The sequence below is a fragment of the Peromyscus leucopus genome, chromosome 9 (assembly GCF_004664715.2).
Source record: "Peromyscus leucopus breed LL Stock chromosome 9, UCI_PerLeu_2.1, whole genome shotgun sequence".
Lineage (NCBI taxonomy): Eukaryota > Metazoa > Chordata > Mammalia > Rodentia > Cricetidae > Peromyscus > Peromyscus leucopus.
Window position 1 is genome coordinate 82,674,339 of NC_051070.1, and position 25,917 is coordinate 82,700,255.

General features: G+C 44.8%; 2 protein-coding genes across 8 annotated transcripts in view; one reads left to right on the top strand and one right to left on the bottom strand.

Moving 5' to 3' along the window:
- Positions 1–1,844: 1,844 nt before the first annotated feature.
- Positions 1,845–6,419, top strand: Dnajc9 (DnaJ heat shock protein family (Hsp40) member C9). Its single transcript, XM_028879702.1, has 5 exons — positions 1,845–2,133; positions 2,304–2,444; positions 2,534–2,788; positions 5,436–5,522; positions 5,849–6,419. Exons 1-5 carry the CDS (start codon positions 1,954–1,956, stop codon positions 5,960–5,962), a joined length of 777 nt encoding a protein of 258 aa, XP_028735535.1. The 5' UTR covers positions 1,845–1,953; the 3' UTR covers positions 5,963–6,419.
- A 1,315-nt stretch (positions 6,420–7,734) lies between these two features.
- Fam149b1 (family with sequence similarity 149 member B1) overlaps positions 7,735–25,917 on the bottom strand; it is a 41,331-nt gene continuing 23,148 nt past the window's right edge. For 2 of the 7 annotated variants that reach the window (XM_037208628.1, XM_028879697.2), the window contains 6 exons: positions 16,219–16,343; positions 15,432–15,535; positions 13,523–13,747; positions 12,979–13,102; positions 12,634–12,753; positions 7,735–8,485 (listed from right to left, as the gene is read on the bottom strand). In XM_037208628.1, coding sequence (XP_037064523.1) covers positions 8,180–8,485; positions 12,634–12,753; positions 12,979–13,102; positions 13,523–13,747; positions 15,432–15,535; positions 16,219–16,343 — 1,004 coding nt within the window. In that variant the 3' untranslated portion in view covers positions 7,735–8,179. Of the gene's footprint in view, positions 8,486–9,429; positions 9,509–12,633; positions 12,754–12,978; positions 13,103–13,522; positions 13,748–15,431; positions 15,536–16,218; positions 16,344–25,917 lie in introns of all 7 variants that reach the window. The other 5 variants (XM_028879696.2, XM_028879695.2, XM_028879700.2 and 2 more) reach the window with 5 other exon arrangements.

A 25,917-nucleotide genomic window follows, 5' to 3' on the forward strand; every position in this document is an offset into this window, starting at 1 on the left:
AGTGATAGAGGCCTAGGAGATGGCCCAGGGGGAAAAGTGCTTTACCATGCAGTTCTGAGGTCCTGAGTTCAAATCCTTAGAACTCATGTAACAGGAAGTGGAAGAGTCTGCAATAGCAGTATCCTACAGGGACATGGGAGGGAGAGACAAAGGGATCTTCAGACACAGGCCAGCTGAGAGCACCGTGGAAAAACAACGGAGGACACCTTGTCCCAAATGAGGTCCAAAGTAAAGACTGATACCTAAGGTCTTCCCCTGGCCTCCACACATGAGATGTAGCGTGCACACGCCCACTTTAGCTCACACACACACCAATGTGCACACATAGACACACCATGCACAGAAGAAAGTCAGTGATAGAGCTGTTGTGTTTAGGTAAGTGAGAGGCTGTATGAAATGAAATCTAACCCGCTTCACCAGAACAATAGGAATCTGCAGCTATAGGTATGAATTACATGGGGAAGGGACACTAGCCCACTCCAGCATGCCGCCCTGGCAGGCCTTCTCCTTCTCCCCAATTCCTTCTATCTTGCTGAAAACCTTAGATTACATTTCTAAAGTTATCGACCAAGGTCTATTCCCTTATTTGGCCACTTCCTCCTCCTGAGGCTGACTACCAAGGTCTGGCTATCAAAGTATTAAAATTCAGCCATCAAAAGCTCCCTTTGGTTCACCAAATTAACCTGGCCGATCAAAATATACCACAGCCTTCTAACCCATTCTAACACAGGCCTCCCCTTTTTCTCTTCTTAAAAATCATACCTGAAAGGTCATTTGCTGGTATTTTCTGCCTGAGTCAGAAAGCAGCCACTTTAACTTTTCTTCCCCGTTTAATAAAGGATCTCTGTGTAAACAGGTGTTTGGGTGTGGTTTGTGCCTGATCCAGGGTCTGAGAGGGACCCCCCACTGTGCAGCGGTGGGTGTCTCCTTCACAAGTTTGTTTTCCATATGCTAGATAATATGGGTTTCAAATTTAGAGTAACGCTAAGGTATCCGGAAGGTTCTAAGGTCTGCTAATGCTCTGGCTTGTCTTATCTGGGTTCTGAAACCATTTGCTAGCTAATGCACGTTCTGAAGTTGAGGCTTCTCCAAGGTGGCTGCTGGTTTTCCTTCACTTGGCATGAGGGGACTTTGAGAGTAGATAGACAGGGACTGACAGTTGTTGGTGTTGATTTCTAGATCGAGGAGAGGAAAAGCTGAGAAGACTGCAATGTTTAAAATGAGAGGTTGAGTTAATATGTACACAGAAAGTGAGAGAGGACTGGGATTAATTCTGTGCGGTCAAATGTGTATGGTCCTGGGATAAAAGGTGTTCTTAAAAGCTGTGTTGTGTGCATTCTGTTCAACACAGGCTTTTTCCGCAGAGATTGAGGGATTCATCCCAGATGATGTCATTTGAGCCTGTAGTTGTACCGCTTTGAGAACCATCTTTAAACACACACACCACACACACGTTAACCTTTGAGTTGAGCATATTAAATTTCTCAGCGCTAATACACGACCATTGTATTACATTTGCTTGTTTTCTGTGCTGTGTCGTGTGGAGGTCGGAAGACAACTTGATGGGTCCTGGAGGTCGTCAGGTGCGGCTGAGCATCCTCGCCAGCCCGAGTAACCGCTCTTTATCGGGACACTGGTAAATGCTTTGATGTGTCATTGAGTGAGCTTCTGTGCAGGACTCCTGGGGGGTGGGGGGCAGATTTCGGGGTAGGGAGGAGTGCGGGCGTGGCGAGCCGCGGCTCCCCTCCAGCAGACGCCGCCGCAGTCCGCATTTTACTTCGCGGGCGAGAGCGAGTCCGTTTTGCGGCTGCCGTAAAGCGCGGCTGGCCCCGCCCCCTTGCGTCTCCTGTGACGCAGGCGCCCGAGGCTGTTTGGGCGGGAAAAAGCGGCTGACGGGCGGAGCGGCCGGCGGGAGCAGGTTCCCGGTGTTGGCGGAGCGGCCTCTTCCCCGACATGGGGCTGCTGGAGCTGTGCGAGCAGGTGTTCGGCACCGCCGACCTCTACCGGGTGCTGGGCGTGCGGCGCGAGGCGTCCGACGGCGAGGTCCGGCGCGGTTACCACAAGGTGTCCCTGCAAGTGCACCCGGACCGTGTAGACCCGGACCAGAAAGAGGATGCCACCCGCCGCTTCCAGGTACGTGGGCCGGCGTCCCTGCGGGGCCACCCCGACTTCTGCCGCTCTGGCGGCGACCCCACCCCCGGGGCAGCGCACTGCCGACCCCTGACCTGGCGTTTTTAAGCATCCCTAGCCTCACGGTGTCCGCGGGAGGTTCAGGGTGACTCTTGGATGCTCTTTGCCGGCAGATCTTGGGGAGAGTCTATGCGGTTCTGAGTGACAAGGAGCAGAGAGCCGTGTACGATGAGCAGGGGACAGTGGACGAGGACACTGCTGGCCTCAACCAAGACCGGGACTGGGATGCGTATTGGAGGTTACTTTTTAAAAAGGTAAAAGGACTTTAGGGGCTTTAACTAATTCCCACCGTCCAGTCCACAGGTAAAATTCTCGAAGTTAAAGCGATCTTCTTTGTTATTAGATATCGCTAGAGGACATTCAGGCTTTTGAAAACACATACAAAGGCTCTGAAGAAGAGCTAGCCGATATTAAGCAGGCCTACCTGGACTTCAAGGGCGACATGGATCAGATCATGGAGTCTGTGCTTTGTGTGCAATACACAGACGAGCCCCGGATAAGAAACATCATTCAACAAGCCATCGATGCCAAAGAGGTCCCGTCCTACAATGCCTTCGTCAAAGAGTCTAAGCAAAAGATGAATGCAAGGAAGAGGAGGGTAAGTGTGAATGCTGTTCATGACAGAATCTCAGTTGCTCCAGAAAGGGATCTTGGAGTATTTATTCACTGCTGAAATACAGGCCGCTTCCCCTGCAGCACTCCTGCAACTAGATAGTCTTGTCCAAGCATGAAGACACCGTGGTGTGTGTGTGTGTGTGTGTGTGTGTGTGTGTGTGTGTGTGTGTGTGTTTGCTTTTGGTATGTTGTGCTGAAAATGATTACTTTATGGATTGTGTGAGATCAACCTGAAAGGGACTCTGAAACACTTTTCACATGGGCAGCCCTTGTAGCCTTGCTGAGGCTTTCCTGGGGAGACGTATGTGGTTGGTGAACAGGGAGAAGATGGCAGGGTTGTAAAGAGTGTAGAGTGCTAAAGCGTGGTGGTCCTGGTACTTGAGCACCGAGGAGGCTCATGGAAGAGATTGCCGCTTCTGAGCTCAGGCTGCTGGTGTGTGGATCACTGCTGGATTGGTTGTCTAGTGTGTATGTGGTGGGTCTCAAAGTAAGTCTTGAAAACTGCTCAGAAGAGGGGGAAGAAATTCTGTAAATGCATATAATCATTAAAAATTTTAAACTGAGCCGAGCAGTGGCGGCGCTCGCCTTTAATCCCAGCACTCAGGAGGCAGAGGCAGGCGGATCTCTGTGAGTTCGAGGCCAGCCTGGGCTACCAAGTGAGTTCCAGGAAAGGCGCAAAGCTACACAGAGAAACCCTGTCTCTAGAAACCAAAAAAAAAAAAAAAAAAAAATTGTAAACTGAGGGGCTGGAGAGATGGCTCTGGGGGTGTATACTGCTCCTACAGAGAAGTTCAGTTCCAGCACCAAGGTCGGGTGGCTCACTGTCACTTCAGTCCCCAGGGATTTGACACTCTGGTCCCCTGGTCCCTGACCACTGAGTGGTCTCTCCAGACCACTCCTGCTTCTCTCTCTCTCTCTCTCTCTCTCTCTCTCTCTCTCTCTCTCTCTCTCTCTCGTTTTTCAAGACAGGGTTTCTCTGTAGCTTTGCACCTTTCCTGGAACTCACAGAGATCTGCCTGCCTCTGCCTCCCGAGTGCTGAGATTAAAGGCGTGTGCCACCAATGCCCAGCCATTCTCTCTCTCTCTCTCTCTCTCTCTCTCTCTCTCTCTCTCTCTCTCTCTCTTTTAAAGCACATTGAGGTGAGTCTTTCTGCCCCCATTCTGAGGAACACTTGATTGCTGAGAATTGAGGATCGGGACTTGTAATTCTTGATACCCCTATTGAGCCAGAGTTGGCAGGGTTGGTAGCATAGGAAGTCAGGGTAGCAAAGGTCTGTGTCCAATGCTGTCTGGAAAAGTTGCCTTGGACTTCCATTAAAGCAGCAGTTGCTTCATCTTGGCTCTCACACTGAGAACTCTCTGGAGAGCAGGCAGTTTAAGATTTTAGGTGTCTGGTGGGCACTTGAGTCGTCTTTTGTGTGGCCCAAGTGGACGGGCAAAGAGCTGGAGCTTTGGGATACGTGAAATTGCAGAGAAAAACCGACCTTTGTGTATGGGGTGAGTTTAGGGCCTGTTTTACTGAGATAAGAGACTCACGTCTGTTGCTCTGAGGGAGGAAGAGAGAAGATATCCAAGTCATTTTGTTGCATGGCTACATCTGCTTAGAGTCGTGCCCACTGCTTGTTAATCATTTCAATCACTTTCTCAGGTAAAACTGAGAACAGCTGTATTCGAACACGTGATTTTAGTTTGAGAAACTTAAGAGTTTGAGGGGAAAATGACAGTTTGGAAGCTGTCTAACCAGTGAGAGGGGATTAAGGGGTGCTGAATTTCAGGAGGTGAGAATAAAACAACTTGTTTTTGTTCTGGAATAACAAGATCCTAATGTATTATTATTCCCAGTATTAATGAAATTCTTTGCTAATTAGAGCATTTTTCAAGGAGTTGGGGCCTCATATTAACACTGTTGCTGCCTTTAGGTGTTCCTGTGGTATTTTTGGCAAATTTTGTTAAGTGAAGGCAGCTTTCAAGTCAGGTAAAGAAAGGCTAAAACTGAATTTGCTAATGTTTTTTTCTAACTACTCAGAAAACATTTTTAAATTTGTGTGTGTGTGTGTGTGTGTGTGTGTGTGTGTGTGTGTGTGTGTGTGTGCTGGTGTGTGATGAGTGGGGGTGCCTACAGAGGCCAAGAAGAGGCTGCTGATTTCCAAGAGCTGGCGTGGCAGGCCACCTGATGTGGGTGCTGGGCACGTTGCAGAGTGAGAAGTGCTGCTCACCACGGAGCCAGCTGTCCAGCTCCCGAGAAAGCCTTTGAACCCTGCAGTTCACGAGGCTGCCACCAGTGCTGTGTACACAGTGGGGTTTCAGATGAAGATCTTGAGGTGTCTGATAGCCGGCGTCTCTTTTGAAGCTGTCCTTGGCTATGTGACCCCCAGGCCACCTAGTAGGTGGTTTTCCTTTGTGTCACCGTGTGGTTTGTGATGCCAGCGTACTTGGGCTCTCTAGGAAGTACTACTGGGGGTAAACCAGCCGCATCAGAGCAGTGGATGCCGCCTTCTAACGAAAACCACGTGTAATTTTACTCATGTATCTCCAGCTCTAGAAGGGGACTTAACATCTCCTTTAAGGAAAAAAGGTGTATTTCCATTATTTCTTGGTTGCCATGGAGTCTGATGGAAGTTTCTGTTCAGGCCCAGGAAGAGGCTAAAGAGGCCGAGTTGAGCCGGAAGGAGCTGGGGCTGCAGGAGGGAGTGGAGAATCTGAAAGCCCTCATCCAGGTAAACATGGCAGCTCCTCAAGCTCCCCTCACAGCCCTCACGGTCCCTTACTGTGTGTATACTCTTGGGAGCATATTCCCATTTTTTTTTTTCTTTTAAGGCACAATTACACATAACTTAAACCATGAACAATTAAGTACTTTTGCCCTCCACATTGTACAGCTGTCACCACTGGTTCTGGAGTATTGTTACCACTCCAGAGTGAGCCCATACCCATTATCAATCCCTGGTGTGTTTCTTCGACTCCAGCCCCTTCTAACCGTGAAATGCTCTGTCTCAGTGGACAGTCTTACATTTTGAAAGCTGTATTTTAACTTCTCAAACAGAGCAGACAAAAGGATCGGCAAAAGGAAATGGACAATTTTCTGGCTCAGATGGAAGCAAAATACTGCAAACCTTCCAAAGGGAAAAGAACGGCATCCAAGAAGGAAAAGAAATAATGGAGTTTTTCTCTTCACGGGTCCTTATGTGTCAGTGGTGCCATGGTAAACAAGGTGAAGGCAGGTGTTAGCCTAACCTTTGCGAGAAGTTTGTTCTGCTTAAAATAGCTGGATCACCTAAGCCAGGCAAGATTCATCAACTTGATCTTAGAGTTTCCTAGAATTCACCTGACGCTGTATGAGGGCTTCACATGAAGGATGTAGTGGTGATGGTTGGGAGGGTGGATGTGACAACATTTGCTTCCATGGGTATTCTGCCCAGGGAGTTGATGCTCTACCTACGGAGAACACCCTCAGAACACTTGATGAATAGCTTCTTAATAATCCTACAGATTCTCTTTTCCTGGTCTACTGTTATGTTTTGATTTCTGTCCTTGTGGTAGAAGAGGGTGTTCATATTACTGCAGACTATTTTGTAAAATTGTATATAACTAAATAAAGAAAAACTTAAAAAGTCTGGTGGATTATTAAATGACCCATTTTTATCTAGAAAAGTACAATGTTTAGATAAGTAAGTAAGTCAGCATTCTGACAGACAGGCTGGCTTCTGCAGCACAGACAATGTCATAGCGCTGTCTTTGCAGGGCTCAGGGTTAGGCATTTCACTGGGCTTGTCTGTACTTTTCATCTATAAGAGTGAGATCCAAACTCATTAAATTGTATGTATGAAGTACAGCAGGTTTTTTTTTTTTTTTTTTTTTTTTTTTTTATGTGTTTCAATCTGTTTTGTTTTTTGTTGTTTTCCCGAGACAGAGTTTCTCTGTGTGGCCTTGGCTGTCCTGGAACTCACAGAGATCACTGCTCATCACTGCCTGGCTTGTTGCTTGTTTGCTTTGTCTTGCTGTGTAGCTCTGGCTATCCTGGGGTTTGCTATGTAGACTTGTACTCAGGTTTTTGTAAAGATGAGTACTAGCTTTGAGGGGACACACACGTAAAAGGGTGAGGAACTCAACTGAGTGGTTCTCTGAGTCACAGCTGCTTAGAACGGCCACCTGTGTAGACGTGGTGTTAGAGTGTACTCGCTGTACGGATTTGTGAGAACAGTTTCATTTATACCCTGGGTTGGCAGGTATTCACTACAGTATGTGGTGTCTTTGTAGTGACTGTTCAAGTCCTGATTGTAGACTAATGCAGGAGTAAGCCTCTTTTCCTACTGAGCATTATCATCTAGAGTGGATACATTACACATCCTTTGTGATCACAATCGCGTTAGAACTATTTAATTGAATTAAACTATAATTCAGTGTGGGATATTTGAAGCATCTTATCTAGTTGATGGCATAAGAACTTGGAATAATTTAAGTCACAGTCGATAGACAACCATTTGCACTTAGCCACTCTGAAAATAAGTAATGTCAAAGTGGTGTACTAGCTAAGGCAACAGTCAGTGCCATTTTACAAAGACAGACTCTAGCCAAGTTAACACCATTGTTGCATTTCTAGTGTTCTTGAGAAGCTTGTGGTGTAACTAGAGGAACATGAAGTTCTCCAGTTCAGTGCTCTTTGAATGGAGAGCTGGCTCAGTGGTCAAGTACTTGAATCGCAAACACGAAGACTGAGTTTGGATCCCCACCACAGACAAAAACCCTGTTGTGCATGAATGAGGAGCTCTATGTTCAGCGAGAGAACCTGTCTTAAAAAAGGAGATAAAGAAAAGGAAAGACAACCAGCAACATCTGGCTTCCACATGCATGCACACACAAAGACCCTGATGTGAAGCAGGCATGTAAGGCTGTCCTAGGAGAAAGAAACTGATTTCTTTACACCAGTGCTGATGATCTTTAGTTAGCTTTTTTATTTTATTCTGCTTTTTAAAAAGAAAGATTGGCTGGCCAGGTGGCTCGCAGGCAAAGGCCCCTCTCCCAGACCCCTGGGTTCGGCCTGACTCCTGCAAGCTGTCCTCTGACCACGTGTATGCCCACACATGTGCATACACACAAAAATAATTTAAACGTAATAAGGAACTTAAAGTTTAGGAATGACATTTATTTGACGAGTATCTCAGATTTTTGGCAGCACTTTCTTCTAAAAATATGTTAGAGCAGTGCAGTTCTCCAGAAATTAATATAAGCAGAAATATTCTGAAGCCAGTGATCTGAATCATCTGTGTGTGTGTAATCTCACTGAGTTGTACAAGAATCGAACTGGTGATTAGTTACAGACAACAGAGCAGTGATTTGGGGTGGTTTTTCATCGTCACGTCTTTGGGTACAATCTTTACTGCCCAGTGGAACAGCTGGAAGAAGACAGTAACTGGACACAGAACAGCACCCACGCAGTCTTTGGCGGATACTCTGTAGTGTTGCTCGGACAGTTGTACCAAGATAGCTTTGAAGATGGCCCAAGCTGCTGTTTGTAGGAGCTTTGCTTCGTTTGGGGCCTGAGCACTGGTACATGAAACCTTCCATGTGTTTGCAGTCTGCAGCAGCCTTGCGGATTCTCACTTGCCCTGTGGTTACTGCCTGGTTCTAGAGATGGGTCCACCTCTGCATTGAGGTTTTGTAGACCCATGTGACTGAGGACCTGTCAGACACAGAATTGCACAAAATAACATTAATAAATAGTTTATATTTGGTAATCAATATTAAAAGTTCATATCTGAGGGACTTTTGCATAAATTACTAGTGGACTTTAAATTTGGAGACTGTCTCTAAGTACTGAGAAGTACCCATTCACTGAGGCACTTTTAAAAGCCATGTTTGAATAGTTTATGCTACTGAAGAAATAACTAGTCTAAAAAGTGAAAGCAAGCCGGGTTTGCTGACATACCTTTCAGCGCTTGGGAAGCAGACGCAGGATTCTAAGATCAAGGCCAGCCTGGTCTGCATAGTAAGTTCAGGACTATCAGCGGTAAACAGAGACTCTTGTCTCAAAGCAAAACCAAAGCTGTAGCCTAGTTTTGCTTGAGAGCCTACTCATTTAAAAACTAAGATGCACATTTCAGTTAACATCTGACTAAAAGTGTAGCTGATGGAGTAGCAAGATTGGAGGCTTTAAAAAAAAGATGTAGTTTTACTTATGTGTATGTTTGCGCCTGTGAGTGTATGCCACATATGTGTAAGTACCCGTAGGGGCCCGAAGAGGGAGTCTGATCTCTCAGATCTGGACTTAAAGGTGGTTGTGAGTTGCCTGATATGGATGCTGGAAACCTTGGGTTCTCTGGAAGAACAGCAAATATTCTTAACCACTGAGCCATTTTTCCAGTCCCCCAAATTTTTGTTTAAAAAAAAAAAGTAATTTACCTTAAAGATAATTTACTTGGTATTTGAAAAAAAAAAAAAAAAAAAAAAAAAAAAAAAGCAGAAATCTAGAACTTTGGCTTTGAGCAATTGGCCATTCTTTTATAGCCATCTTCCAAAATAATGCTAATACGATTTACATAGACGAGGGATAGGTAAATATAGACAAATATAGGAAAGGAGACCGTGTAGGACTAAAGAGAGACAAAAGCATGAACTGCAGCCCACCTGTACCTGCAGACCCCCTGCCAGGGCGGGCCTGGTGAGGATACTCAGAGGCACACGAGTTTCGGTACTGTGTGTCTGGCTAAAAGAAAAGAAAAATATCTTAGGATGCAGCTTCTCCCAGAGATCCTTGCTGGAGGCTTACAGACTGTATGGGCTGTTTTTCTACTGCTCTGATAAACTCCATGACCAGGAGAACTTACAGAAGGAAGGGTTTAGTGTCATCAAGGCAGGGAAGCGGGAAGCATGGCGGCAGGAAGAGCTACAGAGTCCACATCTTGAATTTCAAGCAGGAAGCAGATCTAACTAGCAATGGTGGGAGTCTTTAAACTCTCCCACACATCCTCGATAGCATACTTCCTCCAGGTAGCCAAACCTAAACTTCCCAGACTGCTAGGGACCAAGTTATCAGATACCCTACACTATGGGGAGCATCTCACTCAAACATACAGGAACACCTTGACATTAACAATGAAAAACTGTCATCTGCCAACTTGGGGGCACTATGTTCACTTCCAAGAAGAAAGTCCCAAAGTCAGATGCCCACAAAAAGATTTGCTAACATGTAAGGATTGCATGTTCTATAACTTATATTAATAGGTCTTTAAGAAAATCTTAGCATTTACAAATAATCCATATGGTGTAATGTTGCAATTAGATACAAAAGGCTGCTTTGTTTTGCCTCCATTGTGTTGGGATTACGGGTTTGCAACATCATAGCTGGCCCAGAGAATGACATCTGATATTACAGCATGCCACTGAAATAGAATCCACGCCGCCGGTGAGAGGAAAGAACACCAATGATTTCACCATGTGATGAAACTTAACTTTCCGTTTAGTTTTTAGCTTTATGAAACTCAAACATTTCAAAGTTTCCTCAGTTGGCTGTAGTGGTGCATGTCTTTAATCCCAGCAATTAGGAGGCAGAGGCAGGTGGATCTCTGTGAGTTCGAGGCCAGCCTAGTTTACAGAGCGAGTTCCAGGATAGCCAAGGCCACCCAGAGAAACCCTGTCTCTAACAACAAAACTAACAACAACAAAACACCAAAGTGACCTTAAGGGATTTCAAATGTAAAAACTAAAATGAAGCACCCTGCTGGTGTTCTTGAGTGAAGAGCTCTGTGAGAGTCTGGATTAGGAGGTAGGGCTTTTTCCTGGTGAGGATAGCGCACTGTGGAGACTAGGGTTTAGCAGATTGCTTTGTGGGCCACACGGTATCTACTGCAATGACTTAACATGCGGTTGAAAGGTGAAGAAAGTAGCTACAGGCAAATGAGCTTGGTGGCTCTGCTTCAATAAAGCTTCATTTACAGGAACAGGCAGCAGTCCTGCACAGTCCTGAACTGGGGGCCACTGACTCCTAGCCTTGATGAGAGCGCCAAGGGACAGAGTTCGAGTCCAAGGTTCCACCTAAGGTTCGGAGCTCACACTCTTAATTATATCCAGTTGCTACTTCATCTTTTTTATGATCAAAAATGGGGAAAATAATGCTAAGGCAAGCAATTTTTACTGTTACAAACTTATTTTTTAGAGAGATTTTGAAGTGTTCATATGTTGAGTTTCCTAAGGCAACTAAAACTTACATTTTGAAAGAACATAGTTATAGAACATAATCAAACATTGTTTAATAAATGTTCTGAGTCTAATGAGACCAATTCAGAAGATGTTTTAGGTTTTCTGGGGTTCACACTGAATCATAAGAATCAGAACTACATTTCCTTTTTGGCCTTTCCTCTAAATTAAGCCTCATAAAATTTTGAGTTGAATAGTGCCCTTCAAAATTCATATCAACCTGGAACTTGTGAATGTGACTATTTTTGGAAAACCATTTCTTTGCATAAGTAATCACGGTAAGAAGTCACACTGGATTAGACTGGACCATAAATTCAATGGTTGTTATCTTTTAATTTTTATTTTACTTGTAATAGATATTTTGACTGCGTGTATGTATGCTTACCAGGAAGTTACAGATACTTGTGAGCTGCCATGTGGGTGCTGGGAATTGAACCTGGGGTCTCTGGAAGAACAGCCAGTGCTCTTAACCAATAAGCCATCTTTCCAGCCCCAACTGTTTTGTTTTGTTTTAATTTGTGTCTATGTGCAGTATGAGTGTGCATCCACATACTGTGCACATGCCAGAGTTTAATGGTGTGGTTCTCAGGAGCTGTCCACTTTGTTTTTGGCAACAGTGTCTCCCTGGGGTCTGGGGCTCATCTATTAGGCTAGGCTACATGCCCATGGAGCCCAAGCAATGTAGGCAGCCACAGAAGCTACACAGAGGCAGCAAAGGCTCTTCTCCAGAGCTTGCAGAGAGAGAGGTTCCAGCTTCTGTAATGAAAATAGTAAGTTTCTGTAGTTTCGGATGCCCACCTTGTCCTCTGTCATGGGAGCCTTTTAAAACATACAGGTATGAACTCCTACCACTGTTAGTAGAAGATGGTTCAAGGGTCAAGATGGTCAACATGAGCTACAAATGCCACCATTCCGAAAACTGGTGCAGGACACCAAATTCCCAGTTAAGCACTAAACATGTGCCCAATCACATCCCTATGCTTTGCAAGCCCTCTTGCCAAAGCGGATGAGGCAGGGCCATACACCAACCTACAGGTGTGCAAGGTCCATACGTGGCCCAGTTGTCAGGCTTTCTTCAGATCCTTCCTTAGGAGTAAAAGGGCCAGTAAGTGCACAGCGAGTGAGCAGGCAAGTGTCAGCACTTCACACAGCCATGGGGGAGTGCCAACACAGCTGGTACTCAGGCCCTCGGTGACACCACTTCCAGGGGCACATTCCACAGGAGGCGGGGAGACAGTCAAGCTAGGCGGGCTGGACACGCACTGGAGTTTGTTGTGTCTGTTTATGGTCGGAGTAAGTTGCTGAAGATTTTTAATTTATGAATAGGACATTTTGCTACCACCAAAAGAATGAGGACAGGGACCACTGAAGATTTTCAGGAGGCACACTTAGAATGGTATTTTTATCATTAGAACATCCAACTTTTTTCTCTTAATCACGCCACCAGATAAAGTCCTAAGTTTGTCAAGCTTATACCCCGTCCCCCATCCTTTCCCCAGCTACCAAGGGCAAACAGGAGTTGGGCAGGTAGCACTTAGGAGCTGGGGACAGAAGGATTAGGAGCTCAAGAGCAGCATGAGCTATCTGAGACGCTGTGTTAACCCCTCCCAAACCGACAAACAGGAAGCACTTTACCAAGAATGACTGAGTTGTGTTGGGTCTGGAGAAGACAGGTAAAAGGAGCCTCTCTTGGGGCTGCTGGTTAGACTCGTCCACCACTGCACTTCGAGCTCGGCTGGAGTCTCCGTGGGGCTTCTGCAGAGGAGAAACAGCTAACAGTGTGGGGCGCTGTGCATGCTCCACATCAGCAGCTGAGGTACCCGCTGCCAACAGCTCCAGCCCCATTTCACTCACAACTGGGACCCGGTTTCTTTTTGGCAGAGGAAGCGTGAACTAAGGCCTCTGTAAGCTCCACAAAACTACCACTGCCTGCGAGACTTCAGGATGCAGGCAGGAGGTGCAGGAATGAACAAGACTTACTGTTGGCCGCTGTGGCCCCACGGTGCTCAGATGCTCTACGTCAGCTGTTCCAATAGGTGGCAGCAGATTGTTCCGACCCAGGGGCATTGGTGAGGAAGAAGAGAGCGTGTCTGCGGTCACTGGACTGCAGAGCCCACCAGCAAAACCGAGATGCAAAAGCAAAGTTGTAACAAGACAAGCAAATCCATGAGAAATGCAGTGAGCAGACCTAAGTCTAATGTGCTCTGGGGGCTTTAAAAGCCATCTAGATTTTCAGAAAAGGGGAAGCGATTTTGGAAAGAGTTTTTTTTTTCCCCCTTAAATTTCATATATACAAATCTTCAGCAGAATCAACTGGATGATCTCACCCAGTATTTGAATTTCACTAAAACTTAAATAAAAAAATTGAATTGGCTTTAAACTCAGACAATCCATTGTGTGACTACTTAATTATTAGTTTCTAGGCATAGCTTCAATCTTATATTCAAACTCATTCTCTATTATTATTCCCATAACTATTGGTACTAGTTTTACCAGTTTCAGAAATTCGGCTTTTGAAACCTACACTCGGGATCCTCTGAGGATTTCTTCTGCAGGCCATGGCGTCCCGGCGCGTGAGTGGCTTGTGCTGATGGGATGAAGGGTGCGTGGTGGGGGGTTGCGTCTCCTGGCAGACTGCACTGTATATGACAAAGATGACGTACTGAGCTCCAGGGCTCGGTTTGGCCAATTTCTGTTTGAAAGGACGGAACTGGAGCCAGGCCTCATAAGTAGCTTGTCATCAAGATCTCTAGTGGCCAAATCAGAAACCCACAATGAAAACAACAGTGTAAAGGAGGACAAGGCTCAGGGTAAAAAGCCTTAGCCTAAGACATTCAGGAAAGAACAGAGAAAGTGGCCTGCAGAGGCTATCCGGGAGTTGGGCATGAGAGGCTGTTTTTGAGATGGGGGCTTGTTAGCTAGCCTGGGCCAGGGTGGAATCTGAGATCCTTCTGCCTGGCCTCTCAAGTGCTCGGATTATAGGTGTGTACCTGACAATGACCGGTTTCCATCCTAACTTACTAGAATGGGATCCACTTGCCACACAGTCCCTTGTTCGGTTGTGGGGAGGCGAGGCTGACAGGCACTTAGTGCTTTCCATTCAGATCCTACAATATTCGAAGCACTTTCTGAGCTGAGGAAATGTCCTCAGGGTAGATCTGAGGCACCAGTGTGGCTCTCGCTTGATACTGGAATAGCAGCAAAGTTTTGGGGAATCTAATACCTTCTTCTGGGCTCCATGGACACTGCACACACATGGAAGCAAAACATTCATATATACTAATAAAAATAAGCCTTTAGCCAGGCAGTGGTGGTGCACACCTTTAATCCTAGCACTTGGGAAGCAGAGGCAGGTGGATCTCTGTGAGTTTGAGGCCAGCCTGGTCTATAGAGCGAGATCCAGGACAGGCTCCAAAGCTACACAGCAAAACCCTGACTCGAAAAAACAAAACAAAACAAAACAAATAAGCCTTTAAAGTGGTGAGCTAATTGGAACCTACAGGAGTACAGTTCAGTCCTGGAGGACTTGAAGCTGGGGACAAGGCAAGGGTCCCTGCCACATGCTGCCCAGGGTAGGAAGAACGGAGCAGATCCCCATATGCATAAACAACTGAGGGATGCACGTCTCCCATAAGCCTTCAGACAAACATGTCTAATGCTGCTCTTCAGATATGGCAGTGGGCTTGGTTCTGTTTGGTTTTTGTTTGTTTTACGAAGATACCAGGAAGTCTGCTGATTCTAAGACATCTAGGGACAAAATGGAGTGAAGAGTGAAAGAACTGAGCAGCCTATCTCTGCCACTTGGCTGCTCAGCCTGTCAGGCCTGGACTGAATGCAGCGCCTTGGTGTTTGGAGGATTTGAAAGGAGAATGCCCAAGCTCTAGCCCCTGAGACTTACAGATCTTTCTGGTCTTCCTAAGTAACCACTCACTCATGTCTTCTTTTTTCTAATTAAAAAGGCATGGACTTAGCAGGGTGTGGTGACACACACCTTTAATCCCAGCACTTGGGAGGCAGAGGCAGGCCGATCTCTGTGAGTTCAAGACCAGTCTGGTCTACAGAGCGAGTTCCAGGACAACCAGGGATACATAGAGAAACCCTGTCTTGAAAACCAGAAAAAGGGGGTGGGGTGGACTTCAGCTCAGGGTTTTCTTCTGTCACCTCCTTTCCTGACTGAGTTCAACTACCATCCTTTACTAGGTAACCTTTGAGTCAGTCCCCAGACCTGATCTCTCCATTCTCTGAAGGTGGTCCGTCACTGAAAACAGAACCCAAAAGAAACCCATTTTCCCTAATCAGACTTCCTGAGCGGGCAACCCGAGAGCTGACTCTGAGTCCTGTTGCTACAATCCCCCTAATCTCAGTCCTTCTTCCTCTGTTTCTCACATTCTACTCAATGTGCTCTCCAGGGAATGAAAAGCCGAGCTTCTTACAGGAGCTTGTCCATCAGAGAGAGGTTCCTTGGCTGTAGCGGCATCCCGTGAACCAAGAGGCCATTCACATTTGGCTGGTGACCACTTGCTTGACAGAAACTCATCTATGTGTCAGAAGCAGACATTGGTTGGTGAAGACACCGCTCCATTTGCTAAGTTCGCAATGTTAGTGTCTCCCGTGAGGTTATTTTTATACACCCCCACCCCAGCCTTGTGCCTTCACTTTAGAAGCTGGCCAGTAGCCCGCAAAGTGCACTGTCAAGAGAACAGGGCTGTTTTCTTTGTTCTGTATTTCTAAGTGACAGCTGATCCACACAGACGGAAATCAATGGCCACTCTCATGGGGGAGGGAGAAGCATTATTATTGCTTACAAGAGAAAAGAAGACCGAAATAGTAAAGTCACGAGCAGAATAACAATTCCAAAGGTTTTATCAAGAGTTAATCCTAGTTCTAATATTACCAACTTGAGCTAGCCATCGTTTGGTGCCCTTAAATCATCTCTTTTGCCATAGAATACTTTCCTTCCTCTTTCTGGAAGAGGTGGCGTACACCTGTAATCTTAGCACTAGAGAAGCTGTGGCAGGGGGATTATGAGTTCAAGGCCGGCCTGGGCTATACAGTGAGTCTGAGGCCAGCCTGGGCTATCCAGTGAAACCATCTCTTAACATAACAATATGACTATGTTGTTATGAACCTTGCCAGAAATAATAGAACCAAAGCAAACACCCGAGCAAGCTTCCTCTGCAAAAGCAGTCCTTGGTTCTCACGATCTGCTCTGGGGCTTACCGGATTTGAGGTGATGGACAGCACCTTGGACTGCGGCATTCGAGGTAAGACCAAAGGATGCTGTTCATTCAGCACACAGGGACTTCCGGAATCCAGTCTGGTAATTTCAACGTTACTCTCATCATCTGAGCAAAGGAACAGGATCCATTATCCAGAGCTATCTTCTGTTGACAGTACTGAGACACTCTCCCTGACAGCTAGCAGTCTCTAGAAAGGCTTCACTCACTTCTGCAGCTCAGCGGCACGCACCGGCACAGTTACAAGCCCTCAGGCTGAGAGCTCAGTTTAAAGTGGTTTCCCGGCTGATGACGGCTGGTGGTGCCAAGCAGAAGGAAAAGCAAAGATCTATGACAGAACCTTTGGAATGGATGGAAATGTTTTACATCAGTGCTGCCCAGTGTGGCGGCCACAGAGATGACACCATGGGACACTTAAAATGTGGCTGCTGTGACTGTGGCACATGGTTTTTTTTTTTTTTTTTCAGATGCAAAAGCAAGAGGGTTTATTAGATACACGGGTACCCGGGGCGAAGTCTCTCGGAGGACTTGCGCCCCTTCCTAGGGCAAAGGGGACTTTTTATGGGATTCCAGGGCAGAGGCGCGGTTACAGAAGCAAGAAGCATAGTTACAGGGTCCCTATTGGTTGTTTCAAAGAAGGCCAGGGTGAACTTGGGGCCATATGTGTGTGGCTGATCTGGCCTTGCCCAGGCCAGCTGCTTATTCCTCAAGGCCAGGGGGCCAGCCATAAAATATCCTGATTTGACTCAACTGTCTTTCTCCCAAGGCCGCCGACCACAGTTATCTCTCTCAAGGTCGGGTGGCTGGCTACGGCTGTGAACTCTTGTTTTTCTGATTCCTTCAGAATGGCGTTTCTTAGGCTAAGTTATTTGGGGGGGGGACATTTCATCGGCCCAACGCCCCATGTCCTCATAATGGAGCGGGGGTCTTTCATTCCCCCATTTTCTTTTGTACCAAATGGAATCTTTCATTTTAGGATGGAGAATAAGGGGTCAGCTCCATCTCTGACTGTCTGAGCCTCTGATATTGCTGGGTTAGGATCAAGGCCTGGACAACAGAAACCCTATCCTTGATGAATTGCACCAATCTATTGACGATACATGGCCCGAACAATAAAACGAGCAGGAAGATGATTAGGGAGCCCATAATGGCACATGGTTTTTAAAGTTCAAGAGCCACACGTTGCTAGTGACTACTGTAGAGCTCCAGATCCTGACCTCAGTGCCCAGAAACCTGTGGGTCTCGACCCCTTGGTGGTCTAACGACCCTTTCACAGGGGTCGCACATCAGATGTCCTGCATTCAGATGTTTACATTACAATCATAACAGTAGCAAAATTAGTTATGAAGTAGCAACAAAAATAACTTTAAGGTTGGGGGTTACCACAACCTGAGGAACTGTATTAAAGGACTGAAGCATTAGGAAAGTTGAGAACCACTGCCGTGGACAATGCACTGAAACTAGAAACCATTAGAAATCGTATTTTCTACACAGAGATCCAGCCCCTGAAAAAGAACAAGTGGGACAGCACTGTCAGCTCTGGGACAGACAGTGAATGTAAAGCTAAGATTTTTCTAAAAAACCTGAAACTATGAGTAAGTGTAAAATACAAAAAGAAGAAAAATTTTTTAAAGAACACAATAAATCTGCAGAAGCCTCTAAACTGAAATTGAAGCTTTGTCAGAAGGTTAAAGAAAGGTGAACTAGGAGAGAAATCCGGGGCTGCAGAGACGGCTCCGAAGTTAGGAACACTGGCTGTTCTCTACGAGGACCAGAGTTTGGTTCCAGCCCCACATCAGGCAGCTTACAGCCATCTGAAACCACAGCTCTACGGGTCCCCATAGCCTCCTTGGGCCTCTTTGGCACCAGCTCTCTCTCTCTCTCTCTCTCTCTCTCTCTCTCTCTCTCTCTCTCTCTCTCTCTCCTCTCTCACATACACCGACACACACACAGACACACATACCATGAATAAAAATAAATCTAAAGGAAAAATCTGCCAGGCAGTGGTGGCATACCCCTTTAATCCTAGCCCTGGGGAGGCAGAGGCAGGAGGATCTCTGTGAGTTCAAGGCCAGTCTGGCCAGCCTGGTCTACAGAGGGAGGTCCAGGACAGCCAGTGCTACACAGAGACACCCTGCCTCAAAAAAAAAAAAAAAAACAACAACAACATAAAAACCATAAAAGGATGTTTTCTTTTTCTGTATACAAATTATAACTTAATTTAAAAAAATGCACAAAAAATCCTTTTATACACCCAAAAAATGAAAGCCTGAAGACCAGCACTGACAAGATTCAGCACAGGAACCTGTGTCTAGGCAGTAGGAATACAGACTCACCATCACTTTGGGTAATTGTCTAGTGAACAGTGACCAACATACCATTCTTTGGTAAGCACAGAGAAAGCTTTACATATGCATGACATGAAATATGCAAGATTGTTTGAAGCACTATTGTCATAACTGCCAAATTACATTTTAGTCCCATAGGGAACTGGGATTAAAATTTTTGTATTACATTTATTTATTTGTGTGTGTGTGTGTGTGTGTGTGTGTGTGTGTGTGTGTGTGTATGTGCTATGATGCACGAATGGAGGTCAGAGGACACCTTGACAGCTTGTTCCTCCACCAACTGGGTTTGGGGGATTGAACTCAGCTTGTCAGGCTTGGCAGCAAGCTCCTTTACCCTTTGAGCCTCACCACCAGAATTTTTGAGCTTTTTTATCATTAAGAACAATTGAAAATGAACTGGAGGATAAATCATGTTTCTCAATGAAACCAATATGAACTCTTGTAGTCTTCATAGTCTCTAAATCATTTCCATTACCATCATCCGGTTTACTGTCTAATTCAGAGATCGTACACTCACTTTTCAGAAACAATTAGCAGTGAGGCTTGTTTCCCCATTAGCAAATCACGGTTAAAATCATGATAATGATTTAAAGCTAAGTATTTTCTTCCTAACTTTGATTTCAAAAACCATCTTGATTTAGAATTAAAATGATCGCAAACGTAAGGAGTGTAGCCTCTGAGAGCTCTAGTTAGTTTTGTGCCTCTTTTGCACTGATGGCCCAATGCACCGTGTGAGGACTGCAGAGTGTAAGTTCTGTGCACAGCCAGTGCTGAGGCTCCTGGGAGGAAGAGGCCCTTTTTAGACCTCTGCATTTGTGAAAGAGAGGCATACTGGGGACATTCTCAGTTTAAAGCCTAACAGGATGTCACATGACTAAATTGCAGGTTGGCTTCTGTGCTGGTTAGTTTTTCGTCAACACAAACTAGAGTCACCTGGCACTCGGTTGAGGGACACCCTCCATCTGACTGGCCTATCGACACAACTGTGCGGCATTTTCTTGACTAATGCTTGATGTGGGAGGGCCCAGCTCACTGTGGATGGTGTCACCTCCAGGCAGGTGATCCTGGGGTGTATCAGAAAGCAGGTTAAGCTGGGTGGCGGTGGTGCACGCCTTTAATCCCAGCACTTGGGTGGCAGATGCAGGTGGATCTCTGAGTTTGAGGCCAGCCTGGGCTACAGAGTGAGTTCCAGGACAGCCGGTGCTACACAGAGAAACCCTGTCTCAAAAAACCAAACCAAAACCAAACCAAACCAACAAACAAAAAAAGCAGGTTAAGAGTGCTGGCTGTTCTTCTAAAGGACCCAGGTTTGATTCCCATTACCCGCGTGATGGTTCCCAACTGTCTGTAACTCCAGTCTCAGGGTCCACACCACACCTTCCTGGACCCTGCAGGCACCGCACACACATGGTGCACAGACACACATGCAGACAAATACTTGTACACATAAAAATAAAAATAATCTTTAAAAAAGGAAAGAAAGGATAATCAGAGGATGTCAGATTCCCTGGAACTGGAGTTATAGATGGTTGTAAGTCACCATGTGTGTGCTGGGAGTCAAACCCAGGTTCTTTGCAAGAGCGAGGCCTCTTAACTGCTGAGTGTCTCTTCAGCCCTATACTTAACACTTGTTCTAGCTTCAAACCCTCATTAAAATAAAAAAAAAACCTCATTGTATTTAATTAATTAATTAATTTAGGTTTTTAGAAACAGGGTTTTAGGTAGCCTAGACTGACCTTCAATTCCTCATCCTCCTTCCTCCAAGTGCTAAGATTATAGGTGCACACCACTACAAGCTAACCAGTTGATTTTGTTTTCTAATTGTGTGTCTAGGAGGGGGTGTGTGATGGAGCATGAGCATGTGCTGGCAGGCATGCATGTGCCGGCAGGCACGAATGTGCCAAGGCTTATGTGTAGAGGTCAGAGAGCAACTTTAAGGCATCAGCTCTTTCTTGCCACCTCATGAGATTGGGGGATGGAACCAAGGTCAGCAGGCTTGCATGCAGGCATCTTTACTGCTGAGCCCTCTCACTGGCCTGACCAGGCCATTTTAACGAGGAGCATCAGTCCTGTTCTCTTGGGTTTCAGAAGGGAATACATAGACAACAGAAGACACAGCGAAGGCTGGACAACTGGAACTCACAACAGCTGAGAGAGTGCACACACGTGAAGTCACATGAGAACAATTTGGGGGAGATGCCACTGATATTGGTATAGTTTATCACATGACCTACCAATTCTATGCAAATATATACCCAGTGTTCATGTTCCCCCAAAAGACACATGAAGATGTTCCTAACAGCACTCTATGCAGAAAACACAAACTACTCAAAGTCATGATGAGTAGAAATAATGAATACTATACAGCAACAAAAAGAAAAACTGTTAGAAGCAAACACCACAATCTAACATTCATGTTGAAAGAAAACATGCAGAAGGGTATAAAAGGTATTAATCTATTCTTATCTATATATTTTCTGAGACAGGGTCTCACTTTGTATCTATCCCCAGCTGGTCTGAATTCACAGAGATCCTCCTGTCTCTACCTCCCAACCACTGAGAGTAAAGGTGTACACCACCATACCCGGCTTGGGAAAACCACAGTACATTGGCTTTCAAGACAACGGATACTGGTAATAAAAGAGTAAATCCTGAAGATATAAACTAACAAGACGTGCTTTGCAATTACCTAAGTTGGTTTCCAAGATCAAAACCTCAGAGATACAGGACAGGAAAGTGCAACTAACAATGAATAGGACAAAGTAAGCAAAGCCAAAGTCAGGAACGGGTTCCAAGTTATTCTACTGGTTAGGATCTCACTATGTAGCCCAGGTTGGTCTTGAACTTAGACTCCTTCTACCTCAGCCTAGAGTGTTGGCATTACAGGCGTATGATTAAATACCCATCATTACTCTACTTTTTCACAACACTAAATGGGAGCAAGGAAGTATAAAGGTCATACAGATAATACTTTGAGTTCACAATGGCTGAGATGAAAAATATAGTGAATAAACTTAGTAGTATACTTAACATCACAGAAGAGATTGATTAATATGAAGGCACAACAACATAAATTATCCATACTAAAATAAAGAGGAAAAAAGAAATCTGAAGCAAGGTTGTAGTTTATTAAAAATAATAACTTTATTAATATAGATTTAAGCATGGATACTAAGGAGAGAGGAAAGAGACAGAGGCTATTATAGACAGCCAGACATAAGAAAAGTACAGTTGTACACATACCCAGGGTGGTGTGAACTTTTCAGAGAGGAGAATTTAAGAAAAAGGTTTTTAAAGCCCAAGTTATCTGAGGGCTCTGGGATTGGACAGACTCAATGAATAACCAGAGTTCTGATAGACAATGAGAAACAAATGCATGTAAAGGGAAAGCATGGCTGAAAACTCCAAAGGAAGTTTCCTGTGTCGACAGATAGAGGAAATCCAGTCACCTCCACCCAGAAGAAACAGGAAGAAAACTGCATCAAAGCACACCATCAATTGCTTTAAACCAGCAATAAGGAGAAAATATTACAAGTAGCTGGAGGCTGGGTGTGGTGATGTGTGCCTTAATCCCGGGTCCAGGGAGACAGAGACAGGTAGATCTCTGTAAGTTGGAAGTCAGCCTTGTCTAGACAGATGGTTCCAGGCCAGAAGAGAAAAACATGTATATATAAGATGACATCAGGCTTCTTGTTAAAAGTAACACAAAGGAGAGGAGCACAGACAACATCTTTAATGTACTGGGAGGTAAACTGTTGAAAGAATAGAGAAAAATTTAAACACAAAAAGAATACCTAGAAGATCTGTGTACGAAGAATGTTTATAGGATTTTAGTAATTTCTTATTTTATGTGTTTGAGTGTTTGCCTACATGAATGTATGTGCACCACATGCATGCAGTACTCGTGGAGGCCAGCAGAGGGCATCAGATCCCCGGGAACTAGTTACAGAAGATTTTCAACCAACCACAATGTGGTTACTGGGACCTGAAATTTTTGCAAGGGCAGTAAATGCTCTTAACCACTGAGCTACCTCCCCAGCCCCAGACTAGAAGTTTTTTTTGTTTGTTTACAAGTTTTTGTCATGAGGTAAGATTCATAAACCAGGCCAGGCGGTGGTGGCGCACGCCTTTAATCCCAGCACTCGGGAAGCAGAGGCAGGCGGATCTTTGTGAGTTCGAGGCCAGCCTGGGCTACCAAGTGAGTTCCAGGAAAAGGTGCAAAGCTACACAGAGAAACCCTGTCTTGAAAAACCAAAAAAAAAAAAAAAAAAAAAAAAAAAAAAAAAAAAAAAACAAAGATTCATAAACCACTTTAAAGTGTATGCCAGTTTTAAAGTGTGCTCAGGGTTGTACTATCTTCACCACAGTGTCATTTCAGAAAATTCTTATCACTCCAAGCCCCTTCCTCACTCCTCTGGCAACTATTAAATGACTTTGTGTCTGTGGTTTTGTTTGCTTGGGGTACTTTATATGAATTAAACAGTACATTAATACTGTAAGTGGCCTTCTATGTCTGTCTCCTTTCATTTGGTATATTTTCAAGGTTCATCCATGTTGTAATAATGGTTCAGTATGTAATTCCTTTTTATGATGAATAGTATTCTACTGTATGGTGTATTAGTGTGTCAGGGCTGCTTTAACAAAATAACAGTCTGGGTAGTGTACACAATAGACACTTATATTCTCACAGTTCTGGGGTCCAAAATCAAGATGCCTTCAGGGCTGGGCTCTCATAAGGCTTCTTTTTCTGGCTTGTAGATGGCCACCTGCTTTGCTATGTTCTCATTCGGCCTCTTCTCTGTGTATGTGTAGAAAGATAAAGATCTCTGGTGTTTCTTCATCTTCTTACAAGGAACCTACTGATTCAGAGTGCTGCTACCCCCGGCCACATATAAGCTTAAGTACTCCCTAAATGCCCCAAAAGCACATCCAGGATTATAGCTTCAACATAGGAATTTTAGAGGGCACACAATTTAGTTCATAACACATGCATATATCAAAATTGTGTTTATTTCATTAGCTGATGGACACTTGAGTTGCCATTTGGGGTCTATTTCTGATACTACTATTATGCAAGCAGTTCTTGTGTGAACTGTTTTCAGTTTTCTTGGTAATATACTTTGTAGAGGAGTTTCTGGGTCACAAGGTAATTTTGTGTTTAATATTTTAGGAACTTTCCACAATGGCTGTACAACTTACATTTGCACCAGCAATTCATGAGGGCTCCAGTTTCTGCAAACTTCCCCCATTTGTTTGCCTTCAAAAACAGGATTCACGCCGGTGTGCAGGGGCATGCCTTCAATCCCAGCACCCGGGAGGCAGAGGCAGGTGGATCTCTGTGAATTTGAAGCCAGCCTGCTCTACAAAGCAAGTTCCAGGACAGCTAGGGCTGTTACTCAGAGAAACCGTCTTGAAAAACCAAACACAAAACAAAACACATACACACACACACACACAAAAAAAAAGGATTCACTACATTTTAGCAAAAACATCTATTTAAATCTGAATGAATTCCCCTAATGATTAATTGATGTACACCATCTTTTCATGTGACTTTTGACCATTTATAGATGGTTTTTGAAGAAATATCTGTTAAAGGCATTTGTTCAGTTTTAAAAATTGGGTTGTATGGCCTTTCTTTTTTAAGTTGTAGTTCTTTATCTCCTCTGGTATATGATTATAATTATTTTGTTCTATGTGTGGTCTTTCACAATCCTGAGAATGTCTCTTGATGCACCTACTTTTTAATTTTTTTTCAAACTTTTTAATTTTGATGAAACCCAACTTACTTTTTTCTGTTATGAACACTTTTGATGTCCTAATGCATTTATTATACACTTCCTTCTGAGATTTTCTTAGTTTTCACTCAAATTTAGTTTGTGATTCATTTTTGAGAATAAGTTTTTTATTTAAAATGTTTATATTCATCACTTATTGGCATGTGTGCGGCTGTACATACGCCACTGCGTGCTATGGAACTCAGAGGACAACTTGTTAGACTTTCGTTCCTCTTTCTGTATCGGGTCCACCGACTGACTCAGGTTGTTGGATCTGATGGGCAAGCGCCCTTAGCCACTGAGCCATCTCACTGGCCTATTTCATCTGCGTCTGAGTTGATTCTAGCTGTATTTATTGGAAAGATTCACCTGACTGATCGTGGCTGCCCTATGGAAACTGTTGTGGTTTGTTCTTGTTTTTGGAACCGTCGTTTTTACTATGCTGATGTATCTGTCCTCTGCTAGTCTGGAGAAGGCAGTGTTTTAGGGTTTTAACATCAGGAAGTTAGTTCTCTAGCTTTCTTCATTTTCACTCTTGCTTTTGCTGTTGAGGCCCTGCAGGTGACTTCCAGGATCTGCTGGCCCATTTCTACAAGACATGCAGCTGACTTCATTCGGTCTTTTTTCTCTCTTGTAGACTTTGCATAGAAAGGTCAAGCACTCTACCACATCTGTGATCACATCTCTAGCTCGGGCAGTTGGAATTTTGATAGGGACTGCACTGAACCTATAGATCTACTTGGAGGTGCTGCCATCTTAACAGTAGGTCTTCCAATCCACAAACACAGGCTCTTTCCTGTTTCTTCAGGTCTTGGTCTTCTGTAATTTCATATGGTGTTTTTCAATTCATTTTATCTCTAAACATTTTTAGTAAAATAGGAAACTGGCAGTATAAAAGGGTAATTAGAAACATGAAGCTATTATTTATTTATTCTTTTGTGTCCATGCATAATGTGCATGCAGTGCCTGTGGAGTCTAAAAGAGGGTGTCAGATCCCCTGAACTGTAGTTATAGAGGGTTGTCAGCTGCCGGGTGAGTGCTGGGAATCGAACCTAGGTCCTCACTGGAAGAGGAGCCACTGTTTGTAACGGCTGAGCAGTCTCTCCAGCCCACTTCAGTCTAGTTCAGTCATCTGATGCTATTAGACATGAACTGCTCTTTCACTGTTTTAGACTGGCTAACTTTGAAAAATAAAGCTGCCATGAAAACCACAGTCACAAGGACCCATCGACTTCTGGAACACACAGGAGAACTGGACCTTGTCCTAGCTTAGCCTCCATATAAAAACCCAGCATTGGCCAATACCTTGACCTTGGTCTTGTGAGACCCTAAACAAACGACATGCTAAGCTGTCCCAGGCCTTCTGACTCACAAATGTGTGAGACAACAGTATGTATTATTTAAAGCTGTAAGGTCTAGAATAATTCGAGTGATAAAGAAAAACACACTGGGTGGCAGTGGCACATGCCATTAATCCCGGCACTTGGGAGGCAGAGGCAGGTGGATCTCTGTGAGTTCGAGGCCAGCCTGGTCTAGAGAGCGAGATCCAGGACAGGC